General features: G+C 37.8%; 2 protein-coding genes across 2 annotated transcripts in view; both read right to left on the reverse strand.

The window, feature by feature from the left end:
• Window positions 1-2,338: 2,338 nt before the first annotated feature.
• Window positions 2,339-17,934, reverse strand: LOC127860748 (peroxisomal trans-2-enoyl-CoA reductase-like). Its single transcript, XM_052399032.1, has 8 exons — window positions 17,795-17,934; window positions 15,547-15,683; window positions 14,563-14,728; window positions 14,037-14,118; window positions 13,262-13,358; window positions 9,321-9,428; window positions 5,388-5,499; window positions 2,339-4,152 (listed from the first exon to the last, which is right to left on the reverse strand). The coding sequence occupies exons 1-8, from the start codon at window positions 17,928-17,930 to the stop codon at window positions 4,046-4,048; spliced, it is 945 nt and encodes a 314-aa protein (XP_052254992.1). The 5' UTR covers window positions 17,931-17,934; the 3' UTR covers window positions 2,339-4,045.
• Window positions 2,339-18,014, reverse strand: part of LOC127860750 (peroxisomal trans-2-enoyl-CoA reductase-like) — an 83,019-nt gene continuing 67,343 nt past the window's right edge. The window contains exon 9 of the mRNA XM_052399033.1: window positions 2,339-3,674. The gene's annotated coding sequence lies outside the window, so the exon portion shown is untranslated. The remainder of the gene's footprint in view (window positions 3,675-18,014) is intronic.

Here is an 18,014-nt window from a genome sequence, read left to right on the forward strand (position 1 = left end):
AAAATATCCATTATATGCATCTTTTGACGATTAAACCTGAAAATTGTAAAGCGATGCAACGCGAAACGATTGAATAATTTGGAGAGTTCTGTTGTTGTCGTTATATTTTGGGATACTACGGGGATTGCTTATATAAAGTATAAAATACATCACTAATTGTATGAGCACTGATGGCCGAGTGGTCTAATCGATAGGCTTTTATTCCAGGTCAGTGGTTCGAGCCCAGTTGAGGGTTACTTTGTTTTCTTTCTTTAATTCTTTTTTTATAGCTTTTTATATAAAATGTTTACATTTATCAATGTAAAGCATTTAATGAAAAACTTCAATACATGCCAAAATCTGTGAATAGACACATTTAATAACGGCAGGCTACTTACCGACCCTTATGCAATATTTACACAAAACATCTTTTAAAAATATTTGTGATAAAAAATTTAACATGCAAACCAAGCAATCTTAAGCAAATATTTGAATCACATTCAGGAACACTACGCTGAAATAGGATTTTCGCTATGAAGAGACTTCCTTTCAACGAAAAATACCACCTGGAAAGTGTCGTCTCAAATTAACCTGTGTGTACTGCATAGGCTGCCGGTAATATGGGACGACACTGTACGTGCATGCATTAAGTACCGTTTTCCCAGAACGCGGCTGAATTTTATACTGTGTTATTTTGCCAAGTTTAATCAAATCCGAGCATTTCATTCAACTGGTGTGGTTTGTCCTCTACTATCGATTTACCGAAACGCTTCGCGAGGGCGATTATTGTCCTTGAGGAATTAGAAACTTTTTCACCAAAAACTGCTTGGCAAGCGTTGGAAATAGTTAAAGAAAAACACGCATAATGTTAACGTAATAAGTTAATCGTTATCGTGCATAATGTTATGCAGGCATAAAACCACTGTGTTGGATCAACTCCCGAGATAAAGTTGACATCCTTAACATTATGAATAAAACGTACTTTTTATTGCGGAGTTTCATGTATACATGATTGTTATTTTAAACTTGAAGACATATTAATTCACTTGTGACATGATAAGTTTGTAAAGTTTTATTACGAATTTATATATAAAAGGAAGTGAAACAGGAAGATGCGGAATAAAACTTCTGACACATAAAACACCCGAATATATCTAAACAGGAATAGTTGCGTACTTAATCACATTTAAAAACATTAGTTTGTCGTAAAACATTGATTATTCGCTTTGGACGAGTGGATTGTAGGTACCTTTGATTACGAGTTTGTGTGTATGAACAAAGTTGTTTCACCTTACTTTGTCTTTTGTCATGTATTTCTTGATATCGTTTAGTTCATTAGTCAAAACTATATTTCTGGCAGTTAATGCGTTTGATTGATTTTTTTTCTAAAACAAGACCAACAGTCAACCTGCCAGATGCTTCCCAATATTGCGTCCGTTAACAGGAAAGTACTTTTAAAACAACAGCATCGCATAGCGGGTGCCAACGCTCGGCTTCGGGTGCAGTTTTGAATAAATGAAAGCTTGTCAAAAGCATTTTCTTTTTTAATTAGAGGTCACAGTGACATTGACCTTTGACTTAGTGACCCAAAAATGGGTGTAGCGTGTAGAACTCATCATGTCGCAGCTACATATGAAGTTTCAAAGTTGTAGGTGGAAGCACTTTGATTTTAGTACCAATGTTAAGGTTTTAGCACGACGCGGGCGAGCTGGCTATGACAATACCTCGGGTTTTCTCCGAAAACAGCCGAGCTAAAAACAAGAGATCATCACATCATTAAATCGCTCACCTGGTTCACGTTGCTTAAATAACTGTACTAATCGGGTTGTCGATAAAAAGCTACTCATAATGCCTCAGCCTGTATTATAGCTCACAAATATACACTATGTTGAACGACTTGAATAAATATAAGCCGCGCTCTGTGAAAAGGGGGTTTACTGCATGTGCGTAAAGTATCGTCCCATATTAGCCTGAGCAGTCAGCACAGGCTTATCAGGGCTGATACTTTCCGCTTTAATGATATTTTTAATTGAAAGAAAGTCTCTTCTTAGCAATAATCTAGTTTGGGCGGAAAGAGTCGTCCCTGATAAGCCTGTGCAAACTGTACAGGCTTATATGGGACGACACTTTAAAAGCATGCATCAAACCCCCTTTTCACATAGCACGGGTCATATCAAGCCAAACAAGTGATTTATTTTAAATTACGCAATTCACAAACACCACAGAATATGGCATTTATAGTAACTTCAAATTATGGCTTGCGGTTAAGGAGAAGTCATTTAAAGAAATTTAAGATGCACGGAGCCCCTTTATTGGTCACAAAAACTTTCCACCAAGCGCGAGATTAAGCAACACCAACCATTTTTTAAAATTTATATTTAACATTAATACAAGGCCAAACAATTGGCTGTCAACAATCGGGTAACATATAACCCTATGACGCCCTCAGTAAATGTCGTTTTAACATCAAACAGAATATGTGAGCCTCGCTCTGGAAAACCGGGCTTAATGCATGTCCGTAAAGTATCGTCCCAGATTATTCTATAGGGTGTCAACACGCTAATCATGAACGACACACTGCCTATACTGGATTTTCGTTACAAGAGACTTCCTTTAAACGATAAATGCAATTAAAACACAAAGTGACATCCCTTTTAAGCCTGTGCAAACATCAGAGGCTAATCTGTGAGATACTTTACGCACATGTTTTAGCACGCTTTTCCCAGAGCACAGCTCAGTTTGCAATACAATTGATCAGATTAAAAGTGGCATGAATCTGTGAAGTACATAGTCAACGGAGTTGCATTTCATGGTTAAGACTTGTAAGAAGTTTTTCAAGCAAGCAGAACTTTAACCTTGGCCAAATCAAATAACAAAAGAATGAATATGACAGACTAACGCCCCAAAAACAGTTTTATGTTTATTTAAGCTTCACCGAGAACATAGAAATCTACATCGTATGAACTCAAAAGTAAACCGTTTAATGAAATACTAAAAGTCAATCTACATCGTATGTACTTGTGGTGTACCATTTCATACACTTTAAGTAAACCTTTTAGTGAAATACTAAATCCTCTTGATATAGACACGTAGGATACAGTTTCATGAAATTCTAACATTCAATGCACATGGTATGATCGTTAAGGATCACGTGAATAAAATAATAACAGTTGTTTGAAGAAAATAGTATCAGAGATACTGACAGTTGTTTTAAGAATTAGTATCAATCAACAAGATCTCGCATTGTATAGGTGTAAGAGCATAACATTACCGTAATGCGCTCCTATTTATTGCATAAAATTCACTATGAAAACTGTTATGTGAAACGTCTAGATAGATAGATAGATCACTTTGAAAACTGTTATGTGAAACGTCTGTGCTGGACTTGACGAAACAATATCACTTAAACAATATTATATCATTTATGTCATTTATCAACATATTTAAATCACAGAATCGATGTACAAGTATACCATACACATGTAATTCTTTTTTAATTCTGGAATGTTGACTGTAATTTAAACAGCTGACGGTAGTGTCTTCTTAAGATCATTGTAATGCATACACTAAAAATAATACACTCAAACAATAAACACATTTTGGGAATCTGTTCTTATTTGTTGAAGGAATAACTTTTCCATCAACAATTATTCAAATGGATTAAACAAATTACAACAATCAAGAGGAATGTGTACCTCTTACATGTTGGGTTAATTTGTTATTCAATATGAAACTTAAAGGTAACCTGTCATACAGAAAGGAACACACAGATGTAAATACCACTATGAACTTGGTTACATGAAACCTCTGCACTATAAATATAGTGTAATAAATGAGCCTCACTGTTGGAAAACAGGGCTTAATGCATGGACATTAATTATCTTTCCAGATTAAGCTTTTATTTTATTTTAATTTTAAGAAGTATCTACTTAGCAAAAATCCATATTATGAGGAAAGTGCTGTCCCCGATCAGCCTGCGATCAGCCTGTCACTGAACGGACATGCTCTAGGTTCAATCATACTGGTTATCACAGCCCCATACAAAAGTCTCATATCGCACTTGTTATCACAGCTTAGACTTTGTACCACTACCACTACTGTCATCATTATCATCATCAGCAGCAGCAACAGAACTGTCATTGTCCCATGAGTAGGCAGGCAACTTGCTGTGATCTGAAACACAAAGCAACTTGCTGTGATCTGAAACACAAATAAAATACAAGCAACTTGTTGTGATCTGAAACACAAATAAAATACAAGCAACTTGTTGTGATCTGAAACACAAATAAAATACAAGCAACTTGTTGTGATCTGAAACACAAATAAAATACAAGCAACTTGTTGTGATCTGAAACACAAATAAAATACAAGCAACTTGTTGTGATCTGAAACACAAATAAAATACAAGCAACTTGTTGTGATCTGAAACACAAATAAAATACAAGCAACTTGCTGTGATCTAAAACACAAATAAAATACAAGCAACTTGTTGTGATCTGAAACACAAATAAAATACAAGCAACTTGTTGTGATCTGAAACACAAATAAAATACAAGCAACTTGCTGTGATCTGAAACACAAATAAAATACAAGCAACTTGTTGTGATCTGAAACACAAATAAAATACAAGCAACTTGCTGTGATCTGAAACACAAATAAAATACAAGCAACTTGTTGTGATCTGAAACACAAATAAAATACAAGCAACTTGTTGTGATCTGAAACACAAATAAAATACAAGCAAAGTTCTCAAGCTGGAACGTATAATAATGCAGGTTTTCATACAGTTTAGTACCATATCTGTGATGCAGCATTAAATAGTATTATAAAAATGTTGTATAAAATGTGACTGCCACAAGTTTCATCCAAATAGTTAAAAGGTGTTAAAAGAATCATTGTTTTACCCTTTGAATGTGTACATAGTAATTGAACAAAAGGGAATAGACTAGTACCGGATTTAATCAAGAAATTATTTAAACAAGCATAGTGATATGATCTAATGAGAGTATAGCAATATGTGATTTGAGCAAAAATAGAGTTAAAAGGGAAAACAGCAATATGCTATAGATCAAAAACAGTGTTAACAGAATATAGAAATGTGTAATACAATCCAAACATATTCCAACCAAACATAACATTACATAGTGTGGTTAAACTGTCTTACAGGCACAATAATTACAACAGGTAGGTAAATTCAATCAGTGTTTAAGGGAAAATACTCAATTCAGGCATAATTCAATCAAAATAAATGGGAAAATTCAGGCCCCACTCGTTAGCCAATCAGTGTTAAAGGGACAATACAGGTTTATCTTATAAACCAAAGTGTTAAAGGGAACATACAGGTTCCTTTTATAATCCAATCAGTGTCACAGGAAACATACAGGGCACACAGGGCTGGTTCATGTTACCTGGTATTGTCCACATGGTACTGTATAGACTGGCCCCAGCATCTACTTTCACTGTCTCTCCAGAGATGAAACTGGCTGCTGGAGACAGCAGGTAACATACACAGGACGATACCTGCAATCCAGCAGTTCAAATGAGGCGCGTTCTGGGAAAACTGGGCTAAATGAAGGTGCGTAAAGTGTCGTCCAATATTTAGCCTCTGCAGTCAGCACAGGCAAATCCGAAACAACAAAGTCCCATTAAACTGGATTTCTGTTCACAAGAGGCCTCTTATCAACGAAAAAATCCATAAGAGCGGAAAGTGTCGTACCTGATTAGCCTGTGCTTATATGAGACAACACTTTAGGCACATGGATTAAGCCCAGTTTTCCCTGATATAGGATCAAATCAAGTGAACCTTTCAAATGTGTGTTATCAGTTTTCAGTTATATTATTTTATGTTGCTCAAACATTGATTTTAGTTTGTTCTGACATGCATATGACAACATAAATAATTTAAAATGTTAAGTACATGTTTGTAGCTAGTTATACCAACAGGGCCTGAAACGCCCAAAGTTTCTAACCTGAGATACAAAGGAACTGACCTGTTCTGTGCAGCCCAAGATATAATATGAACAAATTTTTGACCAAGTTTAAGAAGGAACTATAAATTTAACGTTTAGAGTGCTAACAAGGTTTTACAAAAGCCATCTTAGGAAAAATGCCCCTTCCTCTGGCAGCCATGTTTTTCAACCAACCAGAACCATTTTTGCACTAATCGAGGATATCATTGTGACAAAACTTCTGACGAAGTTTTATGAAGATGGGACGATAAATGTGGCCTCTAGACTGTTAACAAGGTTTTACTTTAGCCATATCTAGCCATATCAGAAAAAATGCCCCAGCCCTGGTGACCATGTTTTTCAAGCAACTGGAACCATTTTCAAACTTACTAAAGCCATATTAGGAAAAATGCCCCAACCCCTGGCAGCAATGTTTTTCAACCAACCAGAACCATTTTCGAACTTGTCCAAGATATCATTGGCACACATTTTCTGATCGTATTCAAAGAAGATTGGACAATTAATGTGGCCTCTAGAGTGCTAACAAGGCAATTTTTGAGGCCGCATGACGTACAACGCACGACCAATGACAGTCAAAAGGGGATCCCAAAAGCTCACCATGAGCACATTGTGCTCAGGCGGGTTAAAAACAAACAAGAGATGTGTTTGTCAGAAACACAATGCCCCCTAATGCGCCGCTTTTTGTTGTTGACCTATGACCTTGAAGGATGACCTTGACCTTTCACCACTCAAAATGTGCAGCTCTATGAGATACACATGCATGGCAAATATTAAGTTGCTATGTTCAATATTTCAAAAGTTATTGCAAAACGTTACTGTAAGGTTAAAGTTTTGGGACAGAATGACAGAATGATGAAATGACAGACAGACAGGCCAAAAACAATATGACCCCGATCATTCGATCCGGGGGCATAAACAGTTATGAAAATTTATGTTTTTTATATTTTGATCTGTGACTTAAAGGTTGACCTTGACCTTTCACCACTAAAAATGTGCAGCTCCACGAGAAGTAAGTAAGAGATTGAATGGAGAAATTATATATTTTTTAATTTTTGACCTTTGACCTTGAAGGATGACCTTGACCTTTCACCACTCAAAATGTGCAGCTCCACAGATACACATGCATGCCACATATAAAGTTGCTGTGTTCAATACTAAAAAAGTTATGATAAAACTTTAACGAAGGTTCAAGTTTTAGGAAAGAAAAATACAATGATATTTGACCTTTGACCTTGAAGGATGGCCTTGACCTTAACTTTTTACCAATCAAAATGAGCAGCTCCATGAGATACACATATATGGTAAATATCAAGTTGGTATGTTCAATATTGCAAAAGTTATCAAACTTTAACCAAGGTAAAAGTTTTGGACAGAACGACAGACAGACAGACAGACAGACAGACAGACAGACAGACAGACAGACAGACAGACAGACAGACAGACAGACAGACAGACAGACAGACAGACAGACAGACAGACAGACAGACAGACAGACAGACAGACAGACAGACACACAGACAGACAGACAGACAGACAGACAGACAGACAGACAGACACACAGACACACAGACAGACAGACAGACAGACAGACAGACAGACAGACAGACAGACAGACAGACAGACAGACAGACAGACAGACAGACAGGACAAAAACATTATACCCCCGATCTATCGATCCGGGGGCATAAAAAGCAATTAATGAATCAATATCTGAATAGTTTTATACAAAAACTGGAATCAAAAACTTACAAAATTAAAAGCAAATGACAATGTTACTTGTTAACCAAAATACTTAATACATATATACATGTGTAATGTCAGTTGCCAGATAATATGAGCTGCCTAATGCAAAAATGGGTCTGATGCCATATAAGGCGAGTGAAATACCAGACCAGACTAAGCGACCTTTAGGAACAAAACTATCTGTTGTAAACTCATACCAGGGTTTGCGGAGACTGTAGCTCCTTACCAGACTGTGCTCACACACAGGCTGATCTGGAGCAGCTGGCCAAATCTGGTATTTAGAACAATTTTCAAAAGACAAAGGTCCTATGTTTTTATAACTTTTTAAAACTTCATGGTGTAAACTGCCAAGCATTGAAGGCTTTTAATGACACTGATAAATGACCAGTACCAAATGTTTCACTCATTAGGGATGTCTTAGGCAGAGGTAAATAACAGCTCATGGTTGCATAATAGATGCAATTTACTTCAAAAACTGAGAAGAGCTCAAAGTCTGCTTTGATCTATGTTTGTGCAGCAGTTGGTCAAAGAGAATTTAAGGTTTCGCACTTATATAAGTGAGCCACGTTCTGAGAAAACTGGGCTTGATGCATGTACGTAAAGTGTCGTCCAGGATAAACCTGTGCAGTCCACACAGGTGAATAAGGGACGACACTTTAGGCCTCAACAGGATTTTCACTAAGAAGAAAGTTTCTTTTAAATAAAAGGTTCCAAAAAGAGTGAATTGTCTTTTGGTATAAACTTGTGCCGACTGCACAGAGTAATCTTTGAAAACACTTGCATTACCCCCCGTTTTCTCAGAGCGCGGCTCATTAGTAATACATCTGAGAGAAAATATGTGATCACATTTGACAACCTCTAGTACCTCTTCTACCTTTCCCAGCCGTTTAGAAGGAATTTTAACAATTGCGGTTCCAAAAACATCAGTGTCATAATTGGCCGCTGCAGTGCTGGAGTAAATTGTGCCCTTGAATAGGAATGGGAAATACCAATGGGTTAACTGTTACATGTCCATGTCATGGCCAGGGATCATGCAAATACTCTGTAAGTGAAGCAGCTAGGGAAATGAAACTCCTTGGAAGCATAATGCTGGAAAATGGAAAGCAATCCTCAAACAACCATCATAAATATGCTGAACTTGGTAGTTCCAAAAGAAAACCAGCATATTTGAGCCGCGTCATGTGAAAATGAGTCTTATGCCATATGCCTTCACACAATATGGTCAAGAGCTACTGCTATTCTGTCTGAAATCAGGCAAGGTGTGGTGGTCTCATTAGCAGGTAAGGTAGTTCCTGAGAAATTTGCATGCTGGTCTGGAGCTATGATGGCAGCGTTTGGCATAAGCCCTATTATCGCATCACAAGGCTCATATATGCTGAATGTGAAACTTCCAAAGGGTTCTAACATAATTAATATGACCACATGATCATTATAGTTTAGACAGTCATAGTTAAATATTCCTTATATTGTTAGCAATCATATCATTATGCATACTGCCACATGTGTATAGAATGTTCACCCATAATGCATGATGGTTATTTGAGATGAATGGTTCATTTTTAACATGAGCCATTTCACGTGATTTCATCTACTTGTACAAGGCTACATGTTTGCCTGGGATATCAGTACCTCCTCTACCCGCCCCAGGCGCTGGGCAGGAACCTTGGGGATGTAACTGTTGAAGATATCTGCAGAGCCGTAGTTGGCCGCAGCAGTTTCGGAGTAAATGGAGCTGCCCTAAATGTGATCAATATGGAAACAAATGTCAGAGTCACACTTAGGGAAAAGGGTATTAAAAGCATGAACGTAAAGTGTAATCCTAGATAAGCCTGTGCAGTCCACAAAGGCAAATCAGGGGCAACACTTTGTGCTTTTATGTTATTTTTCATTTAAGAAAGTCTCTTCTTAGCAAAGATCCAGTTCATCTGGAAAGTGTTGTCATCTGGGACATGACTTACTTTACACACATGCATTAAACCCCCTGTTTCCAGAGCCATGCTCAAGTGTACTATGAAGGGAGAAACTATTTGAGATGTGATGTTATGCCATATGAGCAGCATCATGTAAAATTGGGTTTTATTACATATGCGCCAAGCGTAGCTCCTGGTTGTTCTGGTCAGGAGCTACCCTGTAATATAGTTACGCAACGTTTTGTGGTCTCATCAGGCTAGTATGGAGCTATGCTGGCCGCATATGGCATAAGAGCCATTTTCGCATGATGAGGCTCATATTTCAGGGAGTTTCCTTTGTTAAGGTGTTTGATTTATTATGGTTTCTTTGATATCACTAATGGGCTGATACTTACTTAGCAATAGGTGTTGTGCATATACATAAAAACTTAATGTCCATGTAACCAATACATAATGATAAATGTGGTATCAAACACTTGCCCCATAGGCATATTAAATAACAAGCATATTTTAATTAAAGTATAATACACAAATTTTATTTAGCTTTCCCTACAGAACAATAATAGTAATACAAAGTATATCTGTAATAAAGATATTATTTCATACTCACACAGCACTTTCTTCACATAGGAATAACAATACAAACATCATTGGAAAAGGACATAAGATCATTAGCTTGGGAATTCTTCTCCTACTTCTATGTTCCTACCCGCGCTACTGAGTTCACCCTAACATATGTTCTTACCGGCGCTAGTGAGTTCACCCGAACAGATGTTCTTACAGGCACTACCGAGTTCACCCTAACAGATGTTCTTACCGGCGCTACTGAGTTCACCCTAACATATGTTCTTACTGGCACTACCGAGTTCACCCTAACAGATGTTCTTACAGGTGCTACTGAGTTCACCCGAACAGATGTTCTTACAGGCACTACCGAGTTCACCCTAACAGATGTTCTTACCGGCGCTACTGAGTTCACCCTAACATATGTTCTTACCGGCGCTAGTGAGTTCACCCTAACAGATGTTCTTACTGGCACTACCGAGTTCACCCTAACAGATGTTCTTACTGGCACAACTCAGTTCACTCTAACATATGTTCTTAACGGCGCTAGTGAGTTCACCCTAACAGATGTTCTTACAGGCGCTACCAAGTTCACCCTAACAGATGTTCTTACAGGCGCTACTGAGTTCACCCGAACAGATGTTCTTACCGGCGCTAGTGAGTTCACCCTAACAGATGTTCTTACTTGCACTACCGAGTTCACCCTAACAGATGTTCTTACAGGCGCTACTGAGTTCACCCGAACAGATGTTCTTACCGGCACTACCAAGTTCACAATAACAGATGTTCTTACAGGCACTACCGAGTTCACCCTAACAAATTTCTTACTGGCACTACCGAGTTCACCCTAACAGATGTTCTTACTGGCACGACCGAGTTCACCCTAACAGATGTTCTTACTGGCGCTACTGAGTTCACCTTAACAGATGTTCTTACAAGCACCACTGAGTTCACCCTAACAGATGTTCTTACAGGCACTACCGAGTTCACCCTAACATATTTTCTTACTGGCACTACCGAGTTCACCCTAACAGATGTTCTTACTGGCACGACCGAGTTCACCCTAACAGATGTTCTTACAGGCACTACCGAGTTCACCCTAACAGATGTTTTTACAGGTGCTACTGAGTTCACTCTAACAGATGTTCTTACAGAACCTACTGAGTTCACCCGAACAGATGTTCTTACTGGCGCTACCGAGTTCAGCCTAACAGATGTTCCTACCGGCACTACAGAGTTCACCCTAACAGATGTTCCTACAGGCGCTACTGAGTTCACCCGAACAGATGTTCTTACCAGCACTACTGCGTTCAACCTAACAGATGTGTTTACTGGCGCTACCGAAATCACCCTATCAGATGTTCTTACAGCTGCTACTGAGTTCAACCTAACAGATGTTCTTACCTGCGCTACTCAGTTCATCTTAACAGATGTTCCTTCCTGCGCTACTGAGTTCACCCTATCAGATGTTATTGCCGGCGCTACTGAGTTAAGCCAAACAGATGTTCCAACAGGAGCTACTGAGTTCACTCTAACAGACTTTCTTACTGGAGCTACTGAGTTCACCTTAACAGATGTTCCTACAGGCGCTACTGATTTCACACTTTCAGATGTTCTTACAGCTGCTACTGAGTTCACCGTAACAGACGTTCTTACTGGAGCTACCGAGTTTACCCTCACAGATGTTCTTACCGGAGCTACTGAGTTCACCCTAACAGATGTTCTTAACGGAGGTACTGAGTTAACCCTAACAGATGTTCTTACCGGAGCTACTGAGTTCACCCTACCAAACATTCGTACCGGAGCTACTGAGTTCACCCTTACAGATGTTCTTACCGGAGCTACTGAGTTCACTCTTACAGACATTCTTACAGGCGCTACTGAGTTCACCCTAACAGATGTTCTTACCTGTGCTACTCAGTTCATCATAACAGATGTTTTTACTTGCGCTACTGAGTTCACCCTTACAGATGTTATTGCCGGCGCTACTGAGTTCACCCTAACAGATGTTCAAACAGGAGCTACTGAGTTCATCCTAACAGATGTTCTTACCTGCGCTACTCAGTTCATCCTAACAGATGTTTTTACTTGCGCTACTGAGTTCATCCTAACAGATGTTCTTGCCGGCGCTACTGAGTTAACCCTAACAAAATTTCTTACCGGAGCTACTCAGTTCATCCTAACAGATGTTTTTATCTGCGCTACTGAGTTCACCCTAAAAGATGTTCTTGCAGGCACTACTAAGTTCACCCTAACAGATGTTCTTACTGGCACAACTCAGTTCACTCTAACATATGTTCTTAACGGCGCTAGTGAGTTCACCCTAACAGATGTTCTTACTGGCACTACTAAGTTCACCCTAACAGATGTTCTTACTGGCACTACTAAGTTCACCCTAACAGATGTTCTTACTGGCACTACTAAGTTCACCCTAACAGATGTTCTTACTGGCACTACTAAGTTCACCCTAACAGATGTTCTTACTGGCACTACTAAGTTCACCCTAACAGATGTTCTTACTGGCACTACTAAGTTCACCCTAACAGATGTTCTTACTGGCACTACTAAGTTCACTCTAACAGATGTTCTTACTGGCACTACTGAGTTCACCCTAACAGATGTTCTTACCAGCCTTTCTGAGTTCACCCTAACAGATGTTCTTACCAGCCTTTCTGAGTTCACCCTAACAGATGTTCTTACCAGCCTTTCTGAGTTCACCCTAACAGATGTTCTTACCAGCCTTTCTGAGTTCACCCTAACAGATGTTCTTACCAGCCTTTCTGAGTTCACCCTAACAGATGTTCTTACCAGCCTTTCTGAGTTCACCCTAACAGATGTTCTTACCAGCCTTTCTGAGTTCACCCTAACAGATGTTCTTGCCGGTCTTACTGAGTTCACCCTAACAGATGTTCTTACCTGCCTTACTGAGTTCACCCTAACAGACGTTCTTACCGGCCTTACTGAGTTCACCCTAACAGACGTTCTTACCGGCCTTTCTAAGTTCACCCTAACAGACGTCTTTACAGTAGCTACTGAGTTCAACCTAACAGATGTTCTTACAGTAGCTACTGAGTTCACCCTAACAGATGTTCTTACCGGTGCTACTGAGTTCACCCTGACTCCCTTGTCAGCCCACTCAATTGCCAGAGACTTGGTGAGATTGTCCACTGCAGCCCTTGCAGCTCCTGTGTGGCTGCAACAGAACATGAACATCTTATGACACAAGCATACACAAATATACACATATCAATATTTAACCCTTTCCCACTCTGAAGCAAAGTGAAAATTGCTATGTTTAAACATCATAAAGCCACAACAGCCTGCGAGTGACTCGTAGTCTGTTCAGGTTTTATGCTGTGCTGCTCATCAGTTTCTTAGGGTTGGAAGTGAGGTCTTTTAAACTTGAATCTAGTAAGAAAGGCTTTTAGTTAAATGTTACTTTCTGAGGGACTACAAATTCGTCAAAATACATATTTAAGTGGTAAAGGGAAAGTTGAATCCTTCTTTAATCTTTATATAACATCCCCAGTCCACACCCGGGAAAAATAGATGCGATTGGTGTATTATACCCATTTGACTTTACCCTGTCTGTATTAATATACTGCTGTACAGAAAACCGGATGCAGAAGCAACTGTGACAGACAAAGGCAGATAATGAGTGGAGATTTGAGGCGCTCTCAGGAAAAATCCAGTTTAGGCCCAAAGTGTAGTCCCTGATAAGCCTGTGCAGACTACACACGCTAATCTGGGAGGACACTTGAGGCAAATGCATTAAACCTCTTTTTCACAGAGCACGGCTCATACAGATATGAAAGTCTTTGAAACAGGACATAATTATGTGAAGTGTAAACTTAAAAACATCCCATCCTACCTCATCATGGGGAAGCCTTTCCACATGTCAGCTATGATGTTCACAATGACTCCTCCATGTTCCTCAAACCACTGTTTATAGGCTGAAAACAGAGGCAGTGGCACATTGCATAAAATTGATTGCTAGATGGCGAATGTACAAAATGATACATCTAGTAATGGCTCTTCTGAAGAAATTAACTTGAGAGTGCCTTTAAAAGTCTAAAAGACCATAGATCACTCACTTTAGTTACCATTAAAGCTTTTTCTTCGCTGCAAAACTGTTGTTGTTCAACACAAGTGCAATGTTTATGTAATAATGATGGACCACTTAAACCACTTCATAACAACTAGAATGTTCCCAATCTAATTATTTATTCAATTTGACCTAGTGAACCCACATGACACCACATGACCTATTTTTGAACTAGTCTTAGATCCCATTAGACTAAACTGCATAAGAATAATCATGGAAAACCAAAGTTGAGCAAGTGTTTTCATATAGAAGGATTTCTTCACAATAACTGCATAATTCTACTATTACATACCCTCCCGGCAACAGAGGAAGGTTCCAGTGAGGTTGGTCTCTATAACAGCATTCCAGCCTTTCAGACGTATGTCGGCTGCAGGGCTGGGAAACTGTCCACCGCCATTGTTGACGAGGAAGTCCAGCTTGCCAAATTTTGTCAGGGTTGTAGAGATAAGATTCTGAACCTAAAATGATATCACAGAACAATACTGAACACAAAGAACAATAATAAACATAAAGAACAATAATGGACACAAAGAACAAAAATGAACACAAAGAACAATAGTACACACACAGAATAATAATTAACACATAAAACTTTTCTTTTTCTTCTTAAATGAACTTTTTTGAACACATTTATTCATGGATTTCTGATTTTGGAAAAAAAACAGGAATTTGCCCCGAACATTTTCGAAATGTTTGAGTTAAATTTGTGAATATGTAAGCCCTAGAAATCAACAACAATTAATTTCCCACAAATAGCAATGATTTAATTATTTTATAGTATTAACAAAGTAAACTTTTGTACCAAAAGAAACAATAACATGAAGATTTTCTTAAAGGTTTGGTGTCCCATTAGCAGACAGCATAGCTCTTGATCAGTCTGTGCAATGCGCAGACTAGTCTGGAGATACGCTGGGCACATACATGTATGGCACAAGACCAAATTTTGCCTGACCCTGCTCATATCATAATGCTTATTAAGATGTTCACATACAGGTGAAATGTACATAAAATACAACATTCATCTCTGTGAGCATTAACCATAAATCTATAAGCTAACTTCGCATTTTATTAAAAAGAAATTAGAGTTAAAATATATCTGAGCCTTGCTCTGTGAAAAGGGGATTAAATTGCCGTGTGTAAAGTGTCGTCCCTGATTAGCCCTGTGCAGTCTGCACAGGCTAATCAGGGACGACACTTTCCGCTGACACTGGATTTTGCTCAGAAAATACTTTCTTTGAAAGAAAAATATGGACAGTTATATATAGGAACTCTGTACCTGCTCCTCATTTCTGATGTTACACTGCATGTGTTCCAGGCGTACACGACTGTTGTAGGGTTTAATGTCATTTCTTATTTGATCTGCAGAATGTGCCAATCTCTCTATATTTCTGGATGCTATCATTACATTGCAACCTGAAACAGAATAAACTCTTTTTTGATATTTAAAGTGTTTTCCTGTGAATATTACCTATAAAAAAGTATCTTAATAATTGTTATGGGAAAAATGTTGGACACATGCCCTCCCAATGTTTTTAGGGGAGGCAGAAATACGGCATATGGCCCATATGCCCTACAGTTTATTAATATTTTCAAACCAAACACTAGGACCCTAGAACATGCAACCTCCCATTGTTACAAATTTGCATCAAAATTCTAAGTATTTTTCTTATGATCTCCATATAAACTAATGATAAAACACTCAAAGGACTTTTTCTGCTACAGCAAATACACCAGCACAATTAATAAAGATTCAACAAACACAGTCGAGTGTCAGTAATCCAACTCCCAGCAATTGACCCTCCGGGTTGCTGGGTGTTGGTTTTTTTAATGTAAATTTGGCAGCACTTAAATCATTAACAAGGGTTTCACTGGATCAAACAAAATTGTCGCAACCTATACATGTCTGTATATCAGACCCTTTTAATATAGTCAATGACATTAATATAAAACAGTATATAAAATTATTATTATTGTCCGGTATTACATTTATGTCTTTGACTTTATAGATAATTTATGAAGTATATAAACACATAAATTTCAAGATTACCTTTATAAGTCTTAATAAGCTTTATTTTTATACATAAATTATTAAAAAATTGCACAGTTCAAGTTTTACTTGAATTCTCTTAGCTTTTATTTTTTATACATAAAAATATTTGAAATTGTACAGTTCAAGTTTTACTTGAATTCTCTTAGCTTTTATGAGTACATATGTACTGGTACAGCTCAGAGTTCTTCCTGATAAAGCCATAGGCAAGGCTTTGAACATGCCAAATAGGCAGAATGTCACAAATTCAACAAAAGTTCAAATTACAAAGTCATTATCGTTTAAAATTTAAATACCTATTTATAAAATTGTAGCTTAATATCATCTGCAAATGTTGGCCATACAAAAATTGGCCTCATTTCAACCGCTTAAGAATATCAAACTGACAAATTGGACGAAATCGACAGTTTTCGCCTGGTAAGACAAAAACCTGCACTCCAATCTAACCATAAGCATCCTTGTAAATACTATCACAATTTATCGCTTAACATTGATGAAAAGGAGTTAAATAAACAACTTACCCCTAAAAACTAATTCCAAAAGTTTATATTTTCTTTGCAACAACTGTTTTAACCCTATTTTATTTACTTGAAAACGAAAGTCGCCATTAATGCTCTTGAACCCAGATTAGCAGAGAATTACACTGACAGAGCCAGGCACAATCAACAACAACAACGATGCTTTGACAAGTGGCAACCGCTGATTATTTTCATGTTTGGATGTAACTAAATCAAAAATACTTACTCGTTCTGATTGTATTTTGAATAAGTTTTTAGGGGTAAGTTGTTTATTTACCACTTTTTCATCAATGTAAAGAGATAAATTGTGATAGTATTGTTTGTAAGCACGCATTTACACGAAGGGTTATGGTTAGATCGGAGTGTGGGTTTTTATCTAACCTAGCGAAAACTGTTGATTTCGTCCGATTTTTCAGTTTGTTATTCTTAAACGGTTGAAATGATGCCAATTTTTTTTTTTGGGCCAACGTTTGCAAATGATATTAAGCTACAATTTTATATATATAGGTTTATAAATTTTAAACTATAATGACTTTGTAATTTGCACTTTTGTTGAATTTGTGACATTCTGCCTATTTGGCATGTTCAACCCCTTGTCTATATATTATATATCATATATGATTTTTTTGTTGTACCGCGTCCCTATGGATATATGGATAAAGCCTCTTTTCATGTAAAAAATTGTGTCGCGGGTGTGTCTATAAAACTATAACTAGTGTACAACAGGGGCCAGTGTCAATGCTGGAAAACAACTCAGCAACATATGACTTAGCGGGGTCAATCATACAATCTGAAAGGCTGTATGTCCTGGAATACGTGTCCGGACCGCTATGGGCCTTTGCTGTTTTGTAAACTTACATTCTACTTCTTGAACTTTGCAAACAACATGAAACTATGTATCGCTATACATAATAATGAATTCATATTATATTAATGATTATTAGAATAGTCTCAAATACCCAAAAATAGCAGTTCTTGTGTTATTGCTTTTCCTATTCCGGTTCCGCCACCTGTCACAATTGCAACTTTGTCTTTGAAGAGACTGGGACGAAATACACTGCTTATTTTCGTGGAAGCTGCCATTTTGCTGGTCATGTGACTAAAAGATGGATTGATTTTCGTAATTAATACAAGTATCGTTGTTAATGCAATAAACATTGAATAGACTGTATATCAATA

Source organism: Dreissena polymorpha, chromosome 15 (assembly GCF_020536995.1).
Source record: "Dreissena polymorpha isolate Duluth1 chromosome 15, UMN_Dpol_1.0, whole genome shotgun sequence".
NCBI classification, from domain to species: Eukaryota; Metazoa; Mollusca; class Bivalvia; order Myida; family Dreissenidae; genus Dreissena; species Dreissena polymorpha.